This window comes from Papio anubis, chromosome 6 (assembly GCF_008728515.1).
Source record: "Papio anubis isolate 15944 chromosome 6, Panubis1.0, whole genome shotgun sequence".
NCBI lineage: Eukaryota > Metazoa > Chordata > Mammalia > Primates > Cercopithecidae > Papio > Papio anubis.
This window is the reverse complement of record NC_044981.1, coordinates 111,660,031-111,673,195: the sequence shown is the minus strand read 5'-3', so window position 1 is coordinate 111,673,195 and position 13,165 is coordinate 111,660,031. Positions and strand designations below refer to the sequence as shown.

The following is a 13,165-nucleotide window of genomic DNA, read 5'->3' as shown; positions in this document are numbered from 1 at the left end:
AGAATGATACTGGAATCTCAATAGCAGCGTTAGAATCTATAAATCAACAGGTAGACAAATAGCTCCCTGAATACTCCGAGAAAATTACTTCCAACCAAGACTTTTATATCTACTGACATTATTAGCCAAGTGTGAAGGGAGAGCATTTTTGAAATGGGAAGAGTCTCAGAAAGCATACCTCCTGTTACTCATACTCAGAAAGCTATTGCTCAATTTTATAATCTCCCAAAGGAAGGAATACATTGGAAATGGCAATACAGGAGACTAGCGAAGGCTAGCATTAGGAAGGTGTTGATGAAAGAACCAGCAGGCCTGGAGAGCAGCCTGTCCAGGTTGGAGCAGAGGTCACCAAGAAAGAAATGCAAACCATAGAATATATATTTGAACACAGTGAGACAAGACTTATACTTCTGGCACACAACTTGCTAATAAATTAATAGTGTTTATCTTGAAAAAAGGAAAAAAAAGAAACAATTTTAACTCCAGGGAAAACATGGTTCTCTAAGAAAGGAAATGAAATCATGGTATACTGTAAGGCTAACAGGGCATAATACTTACATAGTCTTAAAGATGTAAATTCTGACATTTAATCGAATCAAATTACATAACAGAACTAGTTGAGAAGGCTGGGCACAGTGGCTCACACTACCTAACACTTCAGGAAGATCACTTGAGCCCAGGAGGACCTGCCTGGTTGACAGAGTGAGACCCTGTCTCTAAAATTTAAAAAAAAAAAAGAGAGAGAGAGAGAGAGACATCTTAGAACTATTGGGAAGACAAAAGGGTAAGTTTGGGGAAACTGAGAAGTAAATAATATCTAAAACTGAAAAATAATGAGAACACATTATCAGCATGCTTAGAGACATGGACCTTCTTAGAGCAGAAACAGCCCAAAGAATCAGAAATGCTTCTGGGCAGTGCCCATCAAGAATGAGAAGCAGAGAACCAGGAACTGCTTGTTTTTATCATAATTCCTGTAGAACTACTTCACTTTTTATTAAATATATAACATATGGCTCATTAAAATAAACACTTAGCATAGTAAAGTGTATATTAATATAACTCATGTGGAGTGCAATTTAGAAATGTGTTAACATTTACACTAAGAATATTCTTTGACCCATCAATACCATATATAGAATTTTATCCAACAGTGTGAGATTCATTGAATTAATTATGGTACAGTCACACAATGAAGTATTATGCTGTTACTTAAAATAATGATACTCCCAGTAAAAAAAAAAAAAAAAAAAAAAAAAGTGGGTTTACATTTGAGGAAAGATATTTCCCTCCCCAACATATCTCTCCTTTAAAGCACTATCTCTATTATAATTTTGTATTGGTTAGTGTGATGTTTCATTGAATGCCTGACTCTTCCAATGGATTGGAAGCTCCATAAGACCAGAGCCACGTAGTCCCCAACGCCTAGGTCACAGACCAATACCAGTCTGTGAACTGTGCATGCGCGGGATCTAGGTTATGAGAATCTAACCGTAAGTGTAATATGCTTGAATCATCCCAAAACCATCCCCACAATCCAGTCTGTGGAAGAGTTGTCTTCCACGAAACCGATCCCTGGTGCCAAAAAGGTTGGGGACCCCCGAGAGCCCATATCTCACTCTGCTCACTGATGTGTTTTCCTAATCCTTTACACTGTACCTGGTACCCAGGCAGCTATTTGATGTCTGAATGAGCATCAATGAGCATTCATGTAGATGATGACAAATGTCTGCCAAACTTAAAGGTAGGCAGGGCTTAGCTCTGGTGGGAGAACTACGAGTTCAACCTGGGTTTAATCCCCTGCTCCAGCATGACCTTGGGCAAGTCCCTTACATTGTATCATTGTATCATTGTAAACATTGTATCATTGGATATAATGACAGCAGGTCATCAGTTATCCAATTATATGATTCCTTGTAAATGCCATGGAAATGTTTAAACTTTTAAATTATACAAAATATACTCACCCAGAAGACTACAATCTAATACTTCCTGGCTGTTATTTTTTTATTAGTGAACTTCTGCAAGATTTGGAAAACTGTGAAAATGATCCTGTGGCCATAGCAGAGTGTTTTGTGTCCAAGGTAAGCAGGGTTCATCCTTCTGGGCCAACTGAGACAGATACAGAGTACAGAATTTTTCATTTTAAAGTTAAAATGACTGGTTTGTTTCATATCAGATAGAGTTAGCCACTAATCTTTCTCTGGTTTGTTTGTTTGAGTAGCAAAAATGTATTGTTCCTGGAGCCAGGGAGACGCTAATCTCGTAGTTTTTCTAGAACTTGTATAGTAACTGAATAATGTTACTCTTTGCTGGGAAAAACTTAAAGCTTGGGAGGGGACAGCCCGGAGTAGAAGAATGTTAGAAAAATAGGCCACGCACGGTGGCTCACACCTGTAATCCCAGCACTTTGGGAAGCTGAGGTGAGCGAATCACCTGAGGTCAGGAGTTCGAGACCAGCCTGGCCAACATGGTGAAACCCCGTTTCTACTAAAAGTACAAAAATTAGCCAGTGTGGTGGCACATGCCTGTAATCCCAGCTATTCGGGAGGCTGAGGTAGGAGAATCACTTGAACCCGGGAGGTGGAGGTTGCAGTGGGAGCCGATATAATGCCATTGCACACCAGCCTGGGTGACAAGAGCAAGACTCTGTCTCAAAAGAAAAAAAAGAAGATGAATGTTAGAAAAATATAAAACACCACTAAACTGTTTTAGTTTAGTGAAAGTGAAAGGTTAGTTTTAGTGAAAGTCCAAGAGAATCTAAATATTTTACGTATAATATATGTGGCACTAGCCTAGTCTCTGTGATTATCTTTAATATAGATAATTATCTTTTGAGGGATAGAGAGACGCAGAATTAATCTCCTGCATTTTAAAAAATGTACTCTTCCACTGTTTTCTTAAGCTGCATCAATGGTTTCAAAAAATACAAGGAAAGGATTTGACTTTCAAAGCTTAAATGACAGTGAGCTCGTGCTCTGAACTGGAATAGGAGATGGAATTCTGAAACCTACCCGGCGAGCCTTTCCTACATTACTTTCTCAGCATGCTACCTAGTATATAAAGATTCCTGTCTTGTTTAAATTATCTTAAACATTCAACAGCTTTGGAAAGCCTTTAGCAGAAATTGTTTTGCAGCAAACTTTCATGTGGTTTCTGCAGTTGTAGTTTGAAATGCACGAAGGTTTAATAAAAGTTCATGATGGCGCTCTGAGACCCACTGGGAATTAGCACTGTATTTCAAGCTCCGGAGTCGGGTGTGAACTGGGAGACGTGGTTCCAGTCTGACTTGGCTCTGGACTGTTCCACAGGGTCATTTCTGATGGCGGCAGATCCATCCGGATGGCTTCCAAACACAACACCCTGGTTTTTATTGGAGCAAAGTTCCTTAAAGGCAATCCATGGGCTCGTATATAAAACTCTCCTGACTTTGTGTGTGTGTGTTCACATGTAAAATGTTAGTGCACACACGTTTACCCATGTGTAAGCTTAAACTTACAATCCTTTTCACAGTTGCCTGTGTCAAAATTGGACAGGGATTTGAAAAAAAGAAGAAAAATGAAAGGCGGCGAAATGGGTAAAAAGATATGCTGAGTATATCAAAGGAGATATGTTAGAATAACCACAGCACATAAACAACGTAGAAGCTTTCGGAAATGTTTGGGCTTTTACTGGTAACTGTAATCACAAGTTGATTAAAGATGTTCCAGCGTATGCTTAGCTCTCGCTTAATTATTCACATAAAAGTTTGTTTATGTGCCGTGTTGCCAACTCCCAAATCTTCCTTTTCATTGTAATATTGCCAAGTTTAATTAGAAGACTGACTTGAGCACTCTGCATTTTCGCATGGAAACGGGGAATCGTGAGGGAGTGCTGGGCTCAGGCACTGCCTGCCTTTCACTCAGCACCCTGACATTTAGAAGATGTTACATCTTCTGAAACACAACCAGCTGCTCAACTCTAGGGAGGAATGGAAAATTGCTTTAATTGGGAGGCCATTAATGAAAGAGGTGAAGCTGACAGTTGACTTCTGCTTTTATCTGAACCACTGGGGCCTGCACAGAGATTCATCTTTGACCTTGCTTACTGTCATGGTATGTGTAGGTTACAGAAGTCCTTATCAACAAATGGAGAGCATGGTCACTTTTTACCTGATGCTCATAGAAGAATGAACCCACAGTTCTCTCGAAGGACGGAAATTAAAGTTTCCTACTGGGCAGGCCAAACCTTCTTCCAGTAAACATTTGTCTGTTTTAGGTCCCTGGAAACACCTAGAATGGCTCACTTTGCTGCTTTTACAAACTCCACCTTCACACCCATCCCTCCTCTTGACTGGCAGCAAGGCTGACCCAGGGCAACATTTAGGAGGGAGACAAAGTCTGTCTTTAGAGCCTCAACCTCCCCTTAGCTGCCTACTCTCCCTCGTTGTGTTGTGTCTTCTTCCTTTTAGAGCCCAGGAAGTGTGTGTGCACACACACACATGCGTATATACACACACACATGCACACACACACACGAAAGCATGCACATGTACCACCCACTTTCTAAAATTATCCTCAAGGAAATGTGGATATTGGATAGTCATATGATTAGCGTGAATTTAAATCAAAGTTACCTTTCCCATGTGCTATTTACATATTCAGTCTTTCTTGTAGTGTCCAGTGAAAACTTCTCAGGAATCAGGGAGAGGAGGACCCTGTGGCAGAAGAAACCCTAAATCATACATATTGCTTTACTTTGGCTCCCTATTCAATCAATATTTGAAGGACCCATGTGCTTGATTGGTCAGCACTGATTATATCATATTTTGGCTCTTTCATAATTAAATGTCTCATTTCTGTGTCATCTCTAATTACAATTTGAAAGATTTGAAGAACTAGAAGGAATATATTTTCTTGTAATTTGTATATATTTGTATAACACATTCCCCTAAATCCTTCTAAGCGGATTTGGGGTGGCATATTTAATAAATAATGGTATCTAACTAGGAACTGTTGATTTTTATGTGAAACCGTCATTTGTAAGGTCCACAGAGCTTCACAAACCTAAGGGCAAACTTGCATTTAATTCCAATTAAGGACATATAGCTGATTTAAATCAAAACCCTCCAATTTAGAATAGGAATAGAACCATAATATCACAAAATGCACAGAAATTCAATCGTGCGTAAGTCGTGAGGTCTTATGATAGCTGGGTACAAGTAGGTCACTATATTATGCAATGTCAACCTACTTTCATTGAAACCATTGTTTTCTCATTTGTATTTTAAATGATCCTGCAGGTCCCAAATTGTAAGGAAAGTCAACTTGATATTGTTCTATTCCAGGTTGAGTATAGCAAGAGGCAGGAAAGAAAAAGCAAGAAACTCAGAAAGTATGAGCCAATCAGAGAAAAGTCCCCATTTGGTACATTAGCTTGCTCATAGACCTTGGGTAAGTCACTCTGGCATTTTCATCCATGGAGCCAGAGCTGGCTTCAAGAACCCATAAGCGAACTCAGGTGCACAGAGGGGCCCAGGTAGAGTCTGTAGCGATCGAGGTGTTTGCCTGGTCTCCTGGGGATGGTCATTGCCGTGTGAAATGGCAGGCCCAGGGCTGGTGGGTCTTATGCTTCTTCAGGAGAAGCTAGAAACTGAAATATTTTTTTTCTTCTTGAGACGGAGTTTCGCTGTTGTCGCCCACGCTGGAGTGCAGTGGTGCGATCTCGGCTCACCACAACTTCCACCTCCCGGGTTCAAGCAAGTCTCCTGCCTCAGTCCTCCGAGTAGCTGGGATTACAGGCATGTGCCACCACACCCCGCTAATTTTGTATTTTTTTAGTAGAGACGGGATTTCTCCATGTTGGTCAGGCTGGTCTTGAACTCCTGACCTCAGGTGATCCACCCGCCTCAGCCTCCCAAAGTGCTGGGATTACAGGCGTGAGCCAGCATGCCTGGTCGAAATAAAAATATTTGTATCTTTCAACTTTTAAAAGTTGGCAACTAATTTAGACTTTTTAAAATAGCGTGCTGGAACATTTGGTACAATGCTTGAAATGTTGGCAAGGCCATGGGGAAACAGACACTCTCACAACTGTAGGAAAAGAAAATGGCACGGCCCCTATGGAGAGGAATTGGGCTGTGTATCTAGCATCTGAATTCACCCTTTCACCCATCAGTCCTACATCGAGAGATCTATTCCAAGGACACACTGACAGAAATTCATGTAAGCATAATACTATTTAATGTTTGTTACTGCAAAAGACTAGAAACAGCCAAGTCCCTAAATAAGAACCTGTTTGAATCAACTTTGGTATCCACATAATGAAGTACTGTGAAGCAATAACAGTAAAGAATATCCTGGCCGGGCATGGTGGCTCACGCCTATAATCCCAGCACTTTGGGAGACCGAGGCGGGCAGATTACCTGAGATCAGGAGTTCAAGACCAACTTGACCAACATGATGAAACCCCATCTCTACTAAAAATACAAAAAATTAACCAGGCGTGGTGGCAGGCACCTGTATTCCCAGCTACTAGGTAGGCTGAGGCAGAAGAATCACGTGAGCACAGGAGGCGGAGGTTGCAGTGAGCTGAGATTGCGCCACCGGACTCTAAGCCTGGGCGACTTAGACAGGGTGGGACTCTGTCTCAAAAAAAAAAAAAAATCTTTATACACTCCTCGGGGAAGGGAGTGGATAAAAGCGTGTGTACAGCACTGTGGTTCCCAAAGTGTGGTCCTGGACCTGCAGCATCAGCATCACTTGGGAACTTGTTAGAAATGCAGATTCCTAGGCCCTACTCCAAGACCTACTACATCAGAAACCCAGCAATCTATGTTTTAACAGGCCCTCCAGGTAATTCTGATACTCAAGTTTGAGGATCACTGGTATAACATTTGTTTATATAGGAGATGAAAGCCTGTAAGATTAAAAATTGATTAAAATTGATTAAAAATTGATACAGGAATGGAGGGAACAGACTAGAAGGGAAAAGAATAGAGGTTAGGCTTCTTCGGAGGCAGGGAGCGGTGGCTCACACGTGTAATCTCAGCACTTTGAGAGGCCGTGGTGAGTAGATCACTTGAGGCCAGGAGTTTGAGACCAGCCTGGCAAACATGACAAAACCCCATCTCTACTAAAAAATAAATAAATATATATATATATAAAAAATATATTTTTTAATATATATAATATATAATATATTTTTATATATATATAATATATTTTATATATATATAATATACATATTATATTTTTTAAATATAATATTCGCTAGGCCGTAGTGAGTAGCTGGGACTACAGGTGTACACTACCATACCCAACACATTTTTTGAATTTTTAGTAGAGATAGGGTTTCTCCATGTTGGCCAGCTGGTCTTAAACACCTGGCCTCAAGTGAACCGCCTGCCTTGGCCTCCCAAAGGGTTGGGATTATAGGTATGAGCCACCGTGCCCGGACTAAAATAAGGAAACTAAACAGAATACCATTGTTACACTTAAATAATTCCATAACATCATAAAGTTTCACCAGTCACTATTCATATTTCCTTTTTTCTTTTTAAAAGATTTTGCCTGTTTGATTTGCAAATAAAAATCACACAGAGCAGGCCGGGCGTGGTGGCTCACGCCCAGGAGGCAAAGGCTGCAGTGAACCGATATTACAACACTGCTCTGCAGCCTGGGTGACAGAGCAAGACTCTATCTCAAAAACAAACAACAACAACAACAACACACACCACTTCCTACCTCTGTCTGCTGAGAAATCCTAGAAATGATGATTACCCTACAGCAAGAGTGTCCCTGATACCCAGATTGTGGTCTCCCAACACTGTTTCCTGCTAGAAGGAATAGGGACTCCATGAAGAATGACTGTAGGGCACAAAATATACAAGATAGTCTGGAACATCTTGTCACACCAGGAAACAAGCTACAAAACACCATAGGCCAGGTCATGAATGCTCAAGAAGGGGCTCCTACTAGCCAAAAATGGGATAATTTGAGCATCAGTGAAGATAATTAACTGAAAACAATGAAAATTCATTAAATAGGCCCATATTAATGAATTTTTAGTGATATTAAAACACCAAATTGATCACATTTGCATGATGCTGGAGAATCAAGGCATTATTTTGAAAATTAAAGGAAAGAATTGACTGGGTGTGGTAGCTTATGCATGTAATCCCTTACACTTTGGGAGGCTGAGTCAGGGGGATCACTTGAGCCCAGAAGTTTGAGACCAGCCTGGGCAACATAGCAAGACCCTGTTTCCATAAAAAAGTTTAAAACTTAGCCAGAGGTGGTGGCATGCCTGTGGTCCCAGATACTCTGGAGGCTGGGGTGGGAGGATCACTTGAGCCCAGGAGGTTGTGGCTGAAATGAACCATGAAAACACCTCTGTACTCCAGCATGGGTGACAGAGCAAGATCCTGTCTTGAAATGAAAAGGAAAGAATTAAGCATTTATTCTGCCTTTCCCATACAGACCATAAACTTCAGAGTAACCAAGAGTTAATATAAGGAGGTTCTATTTTTGGAAATAATAAATAAGGAATAAGTATTAGAAATACCACTATTTCCCAAACCCTAATAAATTAATAGATCTAGCCAATAAGTACCAATGGTTGTTAGCATCACAGAAGAGAGACAACCAGACTTTATGTCCATTGGACTTCCCAATTCCATTAGACTTCCATTGTACTTCCATTAGAGGAAGCACAAAATAGCCACTAGTGTATTGTGCCAAAGTATGGAACCTAAATCTGAGCAAGTCTGTACTAAACCAGTATGACTATAATGGACAGGGCATATTAAATGAAACCAGGCTGGGCGTGATGGCTCACGCCTGTAATCCCAGCACTTTGGGATGCCAAGGTGGGTGGATCACTTGAGATCAGGAGTTCAAGACCTGCCTGGCCAACATGGGGAAACCCAGTCTCCAATAAAAATGCAAAAGTTAGCCAGATGTGGTGACGCATTCCTGTAATCCCTGCTACTTGAGAGGGTGAGGCAGGAGAATCACTTGAACCTGGGAGGCAGAGGCTGCAGTGAGCCAAGATCATGCCACTACACTCCAGCCTGGGCAACAGAGTGAGAATCCATCTCAAAAACATAAATAACAAGGAAACTCTAAGGATGTCATCAGTAATACTGGAACTGGGGCTGTGCAGCACAACAGTATGGTTTCTTCAACTCACTTGCAAAAGGAAGAAAACTAGGGGAGAACTGAAAGATTAAAAGGGACTACTAAAGAGATAGCAGCCATTTGCTCTGTGTGATTTTTTTTTTTTTTTTTTAAAGACAGTCTCACTCTATCGCCCAGGCTGGAGTGCAGTCGCGCGATCTTGGCTCACTACAAGCTCCACCTCCCGGGTTCACACCATTCTCCCGCCTCAGCCTCCCGAGTAGCTGGGACTACAGGCACCCGCCACCACACCTGGCTAATTTTTTGTATTTTTAGTAGAGATGGCGTTTCACCGTGTTAGCCAGGATGGTCTGGATCTCCTGACCTCGTGATCCACCCACCGCGGCCTCCAAAAGTGCTGGGATTACAGGTGTGAGCCACCACGCCCAGCCTGCTCTATGTGATTTTTATTTGCAAATCAAACAGGCAAAATCTTTTAAAAAGAAAAAAGGAAATATGAATAGTGACTGGTGAAACCTCATGATGTTATGGAATTATTTAAGTGTAACAGTGGTATTCTGTTTAGTTTCCTTATTTTAGTCTAGGCAGGTGGCTCATGCCTATAATCCCAACACTTTGGGAGGCCAAGGCAGGCAGATCACTTGAGGCCAGGCGTTCAAGACCAGCCTAGCCAACATGGCAAAACCCTATCTCTACTAAAAATTCAAAAAATGTGTTGGGTGTGGTAGCGTACACCTGTAGTCCCAGCTACTCAGGAAGCTGAAGCAGGAGAATTGCTTGAACGCAGGAGGCGGAGGTTGCAGTGAGCCGAGATCACACCACTGCACTCCAGCCGGGGCAACAAGTGAGACTCCATCTCAAAAAAATAAAATAAAGTCCTTATTTTAGAGATACATGTTAAACTATTTACAAGCAAAATGATGTCTAGAATTTAATTCAGGATGATGGGGAAGCAGGGGAGTGGCGGGGGACAGAGACAAGGAGTTAATGATTATTGGGGTTGGACGATGGAAACTTGGGGATTCATTTTACTATTCTCTCTACTTGAAGTTTAAACTAATTCCATTAAAAAAAAGTTTAACCTAATTCCAGTTGAGGTTAACAGGAAGGATTCTAAGTAGAGATTTTAGAATTTTAAAAAATTAAAGCATTAAAGCTGCCAGAAAAATAGGCACTTAGAGTCACGCGAATCTAGCATTAAGTGGTCTAAAAAGTAAAAGAAAGTAAAAGTTAAAAAAAATTGCAGAATATGAAACTCCACCAAAATAATCTGTGGCTCTTTTTCAAAATATAATTTCAAGGCCAAGCATAGTGGCTCATGCCTGTAATCCCAGCACTTTGAGAAGCTGAGGCGGGCAGATAACTGGAGACCAGGAATTAGAGACAAGCCTGGCCAACATAGCGAAACCCCATCTTTACTAAAAATACAAAAAATTAGCTGGGCATGGTGACGCATGCCTGTAATCTCAGCTACTCGGGAGGCTGAAGCACAAGAATTGCTTGTACTGGGGAGGTGGAGACGGAGGCTACAGTGAGCAGAGATCGTGCCATTGCACTCCAGCCTAGGCAACAGAGCGAGACTCCATCTCAAAAAAAAAAAAAAAGTAATTTTATTTTAGATTTTGCAAGAGCTAGTAATTCATGGGCCTTGAATTAGTTATTCTGACTGACAGTCTTACCATCAAAAGTTCCAGCCACTTCCTCTCCCTGTCTACATACCTCTTTTCTTTGAGAGTCTAGGAAAAAATTGTGAAAGACATTGAAATCCACCAAAGTCGGGCACGGTGGCGCATTCCTGTAATCCCAGCTACTCGGGAGACTGAGGCAGGATAATCACTTGAACCGGGGAGGCGGAGATTGCTGTGAGCCAAGATCATGCCATTGCACTCCAGCCTGGCCAACGAGAGCGAAACTCCGCCTCAAAAAAAAAATAATAATAAAAAAAAAATATATATATATATATATATATATATATATATATGTAGAAATGTCAAGGCCCAAATGCTATTTCTTTTTATTGTTTTCAAATGAATGTGTCTGTGCTTTGTTTCCTATAAAAATGTCTTCTGTTTCCTTGCAGAGTGAAGAGTTCCACATTTATACCCAGTATTGCACTAACTATCCAAGGTATGGATCAAGAATGGGACAAGAGTACTTTTGCTCACTTTCACATTGTTTCAAGTCGGCTGGTGCAGTACACATGGTTGTTAGGTGTTCTGTGCCTGGCCTTGTGCTGAATAATATGGGAAGAATGCAAAACGTGCTGAGAACAGATTATAGGGGTACCCAGATATGGATCCATCTGGGCTTTGGGGCTCCCTGCAGAGCCAGGGTGGGGAAAAATTGAAAAAGTCTATGGAGAAACCAAAAAGGTGACTAGGTATCTCCAAAAGGAAACTAAGCAAGCTGTCGCATCAGGGTAAGTCTTGCCTGCTAGCCCTTTTCTGTGTGTGTCATGTTTTTAAGAATTTTGGAAACATTGCTAATGAGTTTTTATAATCTAGGTGGGGAGAGAACAGGTTCTATTTTTTCCAAATAAATTTTACGAACTATGTAAGTTTAAGGGAGTTCAGAGGAAGGACAGATCATCATAAGCCTAGATGAGAAGAGGGGCTTCATCATCTCGCCTGGGTTGTTGGTTCAGTTTTTCTTGCATTGGAAATCAGTGTCACAAGGGCCATGTAGGAAGCATCCTTGGACAATGTATTGACCATTTCAGTAAGAGAGTTGGGCCTACGATGATGGGCTACAACTGTAGGAATTTCTTTTTTTTCTCCAGAAGATATTTATTGGGCCCTTACTAATTCCTAAGCACTGTACTAAATGCTGTACATACAAAATACTAAATTTAACTTTTCAAAGCAATCCAGAGACATTGAGGGATTTTTTTTTTTTTTTTTTTTAAAGCAGAGCACCCATCCCGGTGCCTGGCCCCTCCTAGGTTCTTCATAAGTGCTAGTTCATCATCATCCCTGCCCCTTCCCCATTTCATGGATGAAGTAACTGAGGCTCTGCTAGGTAAGGTGATTCTCTGAGGGGTGCATAGCTGATGAATGCCCCAACCTGGATTTGAACCAGGGTTTCTTCTCCGACTTCTAAGACCTCGTGCTACTATGAATATGTCCTTGTAAAAGTTGCTGAAACTGTGATTCTCCCCCTGCCTTTTTATTTTCCTTTTTTTCCACATGATTAGCAGACTTTGAGTTATGGATTGTTTCGTTTGTTTTTTTGAGACAGTCTCACTCCACCACCCAGGCTGGAGTGCAGTGGCGCGATCTCAGCTCACTGCAACCTCTACCTTTGGGTTCAAGCGATTCTCCTACCTCAACCTCCTGAGTAGCTGCAATTATACCGCGCCCTGCCAGACTTTGAGTTATCTTAAGGACCAGCCAGGAAGAAGAGCGCTAGGGAGACTTTACACATTCTGTAGCCAGTCTTGGTAGACAGGTCCCTGATGATAAAGTGGATGGTGGGATCCACCTAGAAGAGAAGCCAACAGGCTGAGCCCTGAGTGTTACTTCTGGAAGGAAGAACAAATAGGTCCCCTGCTCCCCACTGTCAGGAGTAACCTCGGAAAGCCAGTGTAGATTAAAGACCCAGGATGTTGCTGCATGTGGTGGCATGCATCTGTAGTCCTACAGCTACTCAAGAGGCTGGGGCAGGAGGATAGCTTGAGCCCGGGAGTTTGAGGCTACAGTGAGCTATTATCGCACCACTGCACTGCAGCCCAGGCAACAGAGCAAGATCCTATATCTTAAAGACCCAAGAAGCAGCCAGGTCCAGGGACTTATGCCTATAATCCTAGCACTTTGGGAGACCAAGGCAGGCAGATCACCTGGGGTCAGGAGTTCGAGACCAACCTGGGCAACATGGCAGAAGCCCGTCTCTACTAAAAATACAAAAATCAGCTAGGCGCGGTGGCACATGCCTATAATCCCAGCTACTTGGGACGCTAAGGCAGGAGAATCCCTTGAACCTAGGAGGTGGAGGTTGCAGTGAACTGAGATCACACCACTGTACTCCAGCCTTGTTGACAGAGAAAGAAA

At 41.8% G+C, this 13,165-nt stretch overlaps 1 protein-coding gene across 6 annotated transcripts in view; it reads left to right on the top strand.

Moving 5' to 3' along the window:
- Nucleotides 1-13,165, top strand: part of PLEKHG1 (pleckstrin homology and RhoGEF domain containing G1) — a 211,590-nt gene that overhangs the window by 154,472 nt on the left and 43,953 nt on the right. For all 6 annotated transcript variants that reach the window (XM_009205883.4, XM_031667353.1, XM_031667352.1 and 3 more), the window contains 2 exons: nt 2,015-2,084; nt 11,200-11,246. In XM_009205883.4, coding sequence (XP_009204147.2) covers nt 2,015-2,084; nt 11,200-11,246 — 117 coding nt within the window. The remainder of the gene's footprint in view (nt 1-2,014; nt 2,085-11,199; nt 11,247-13,165) is intronic.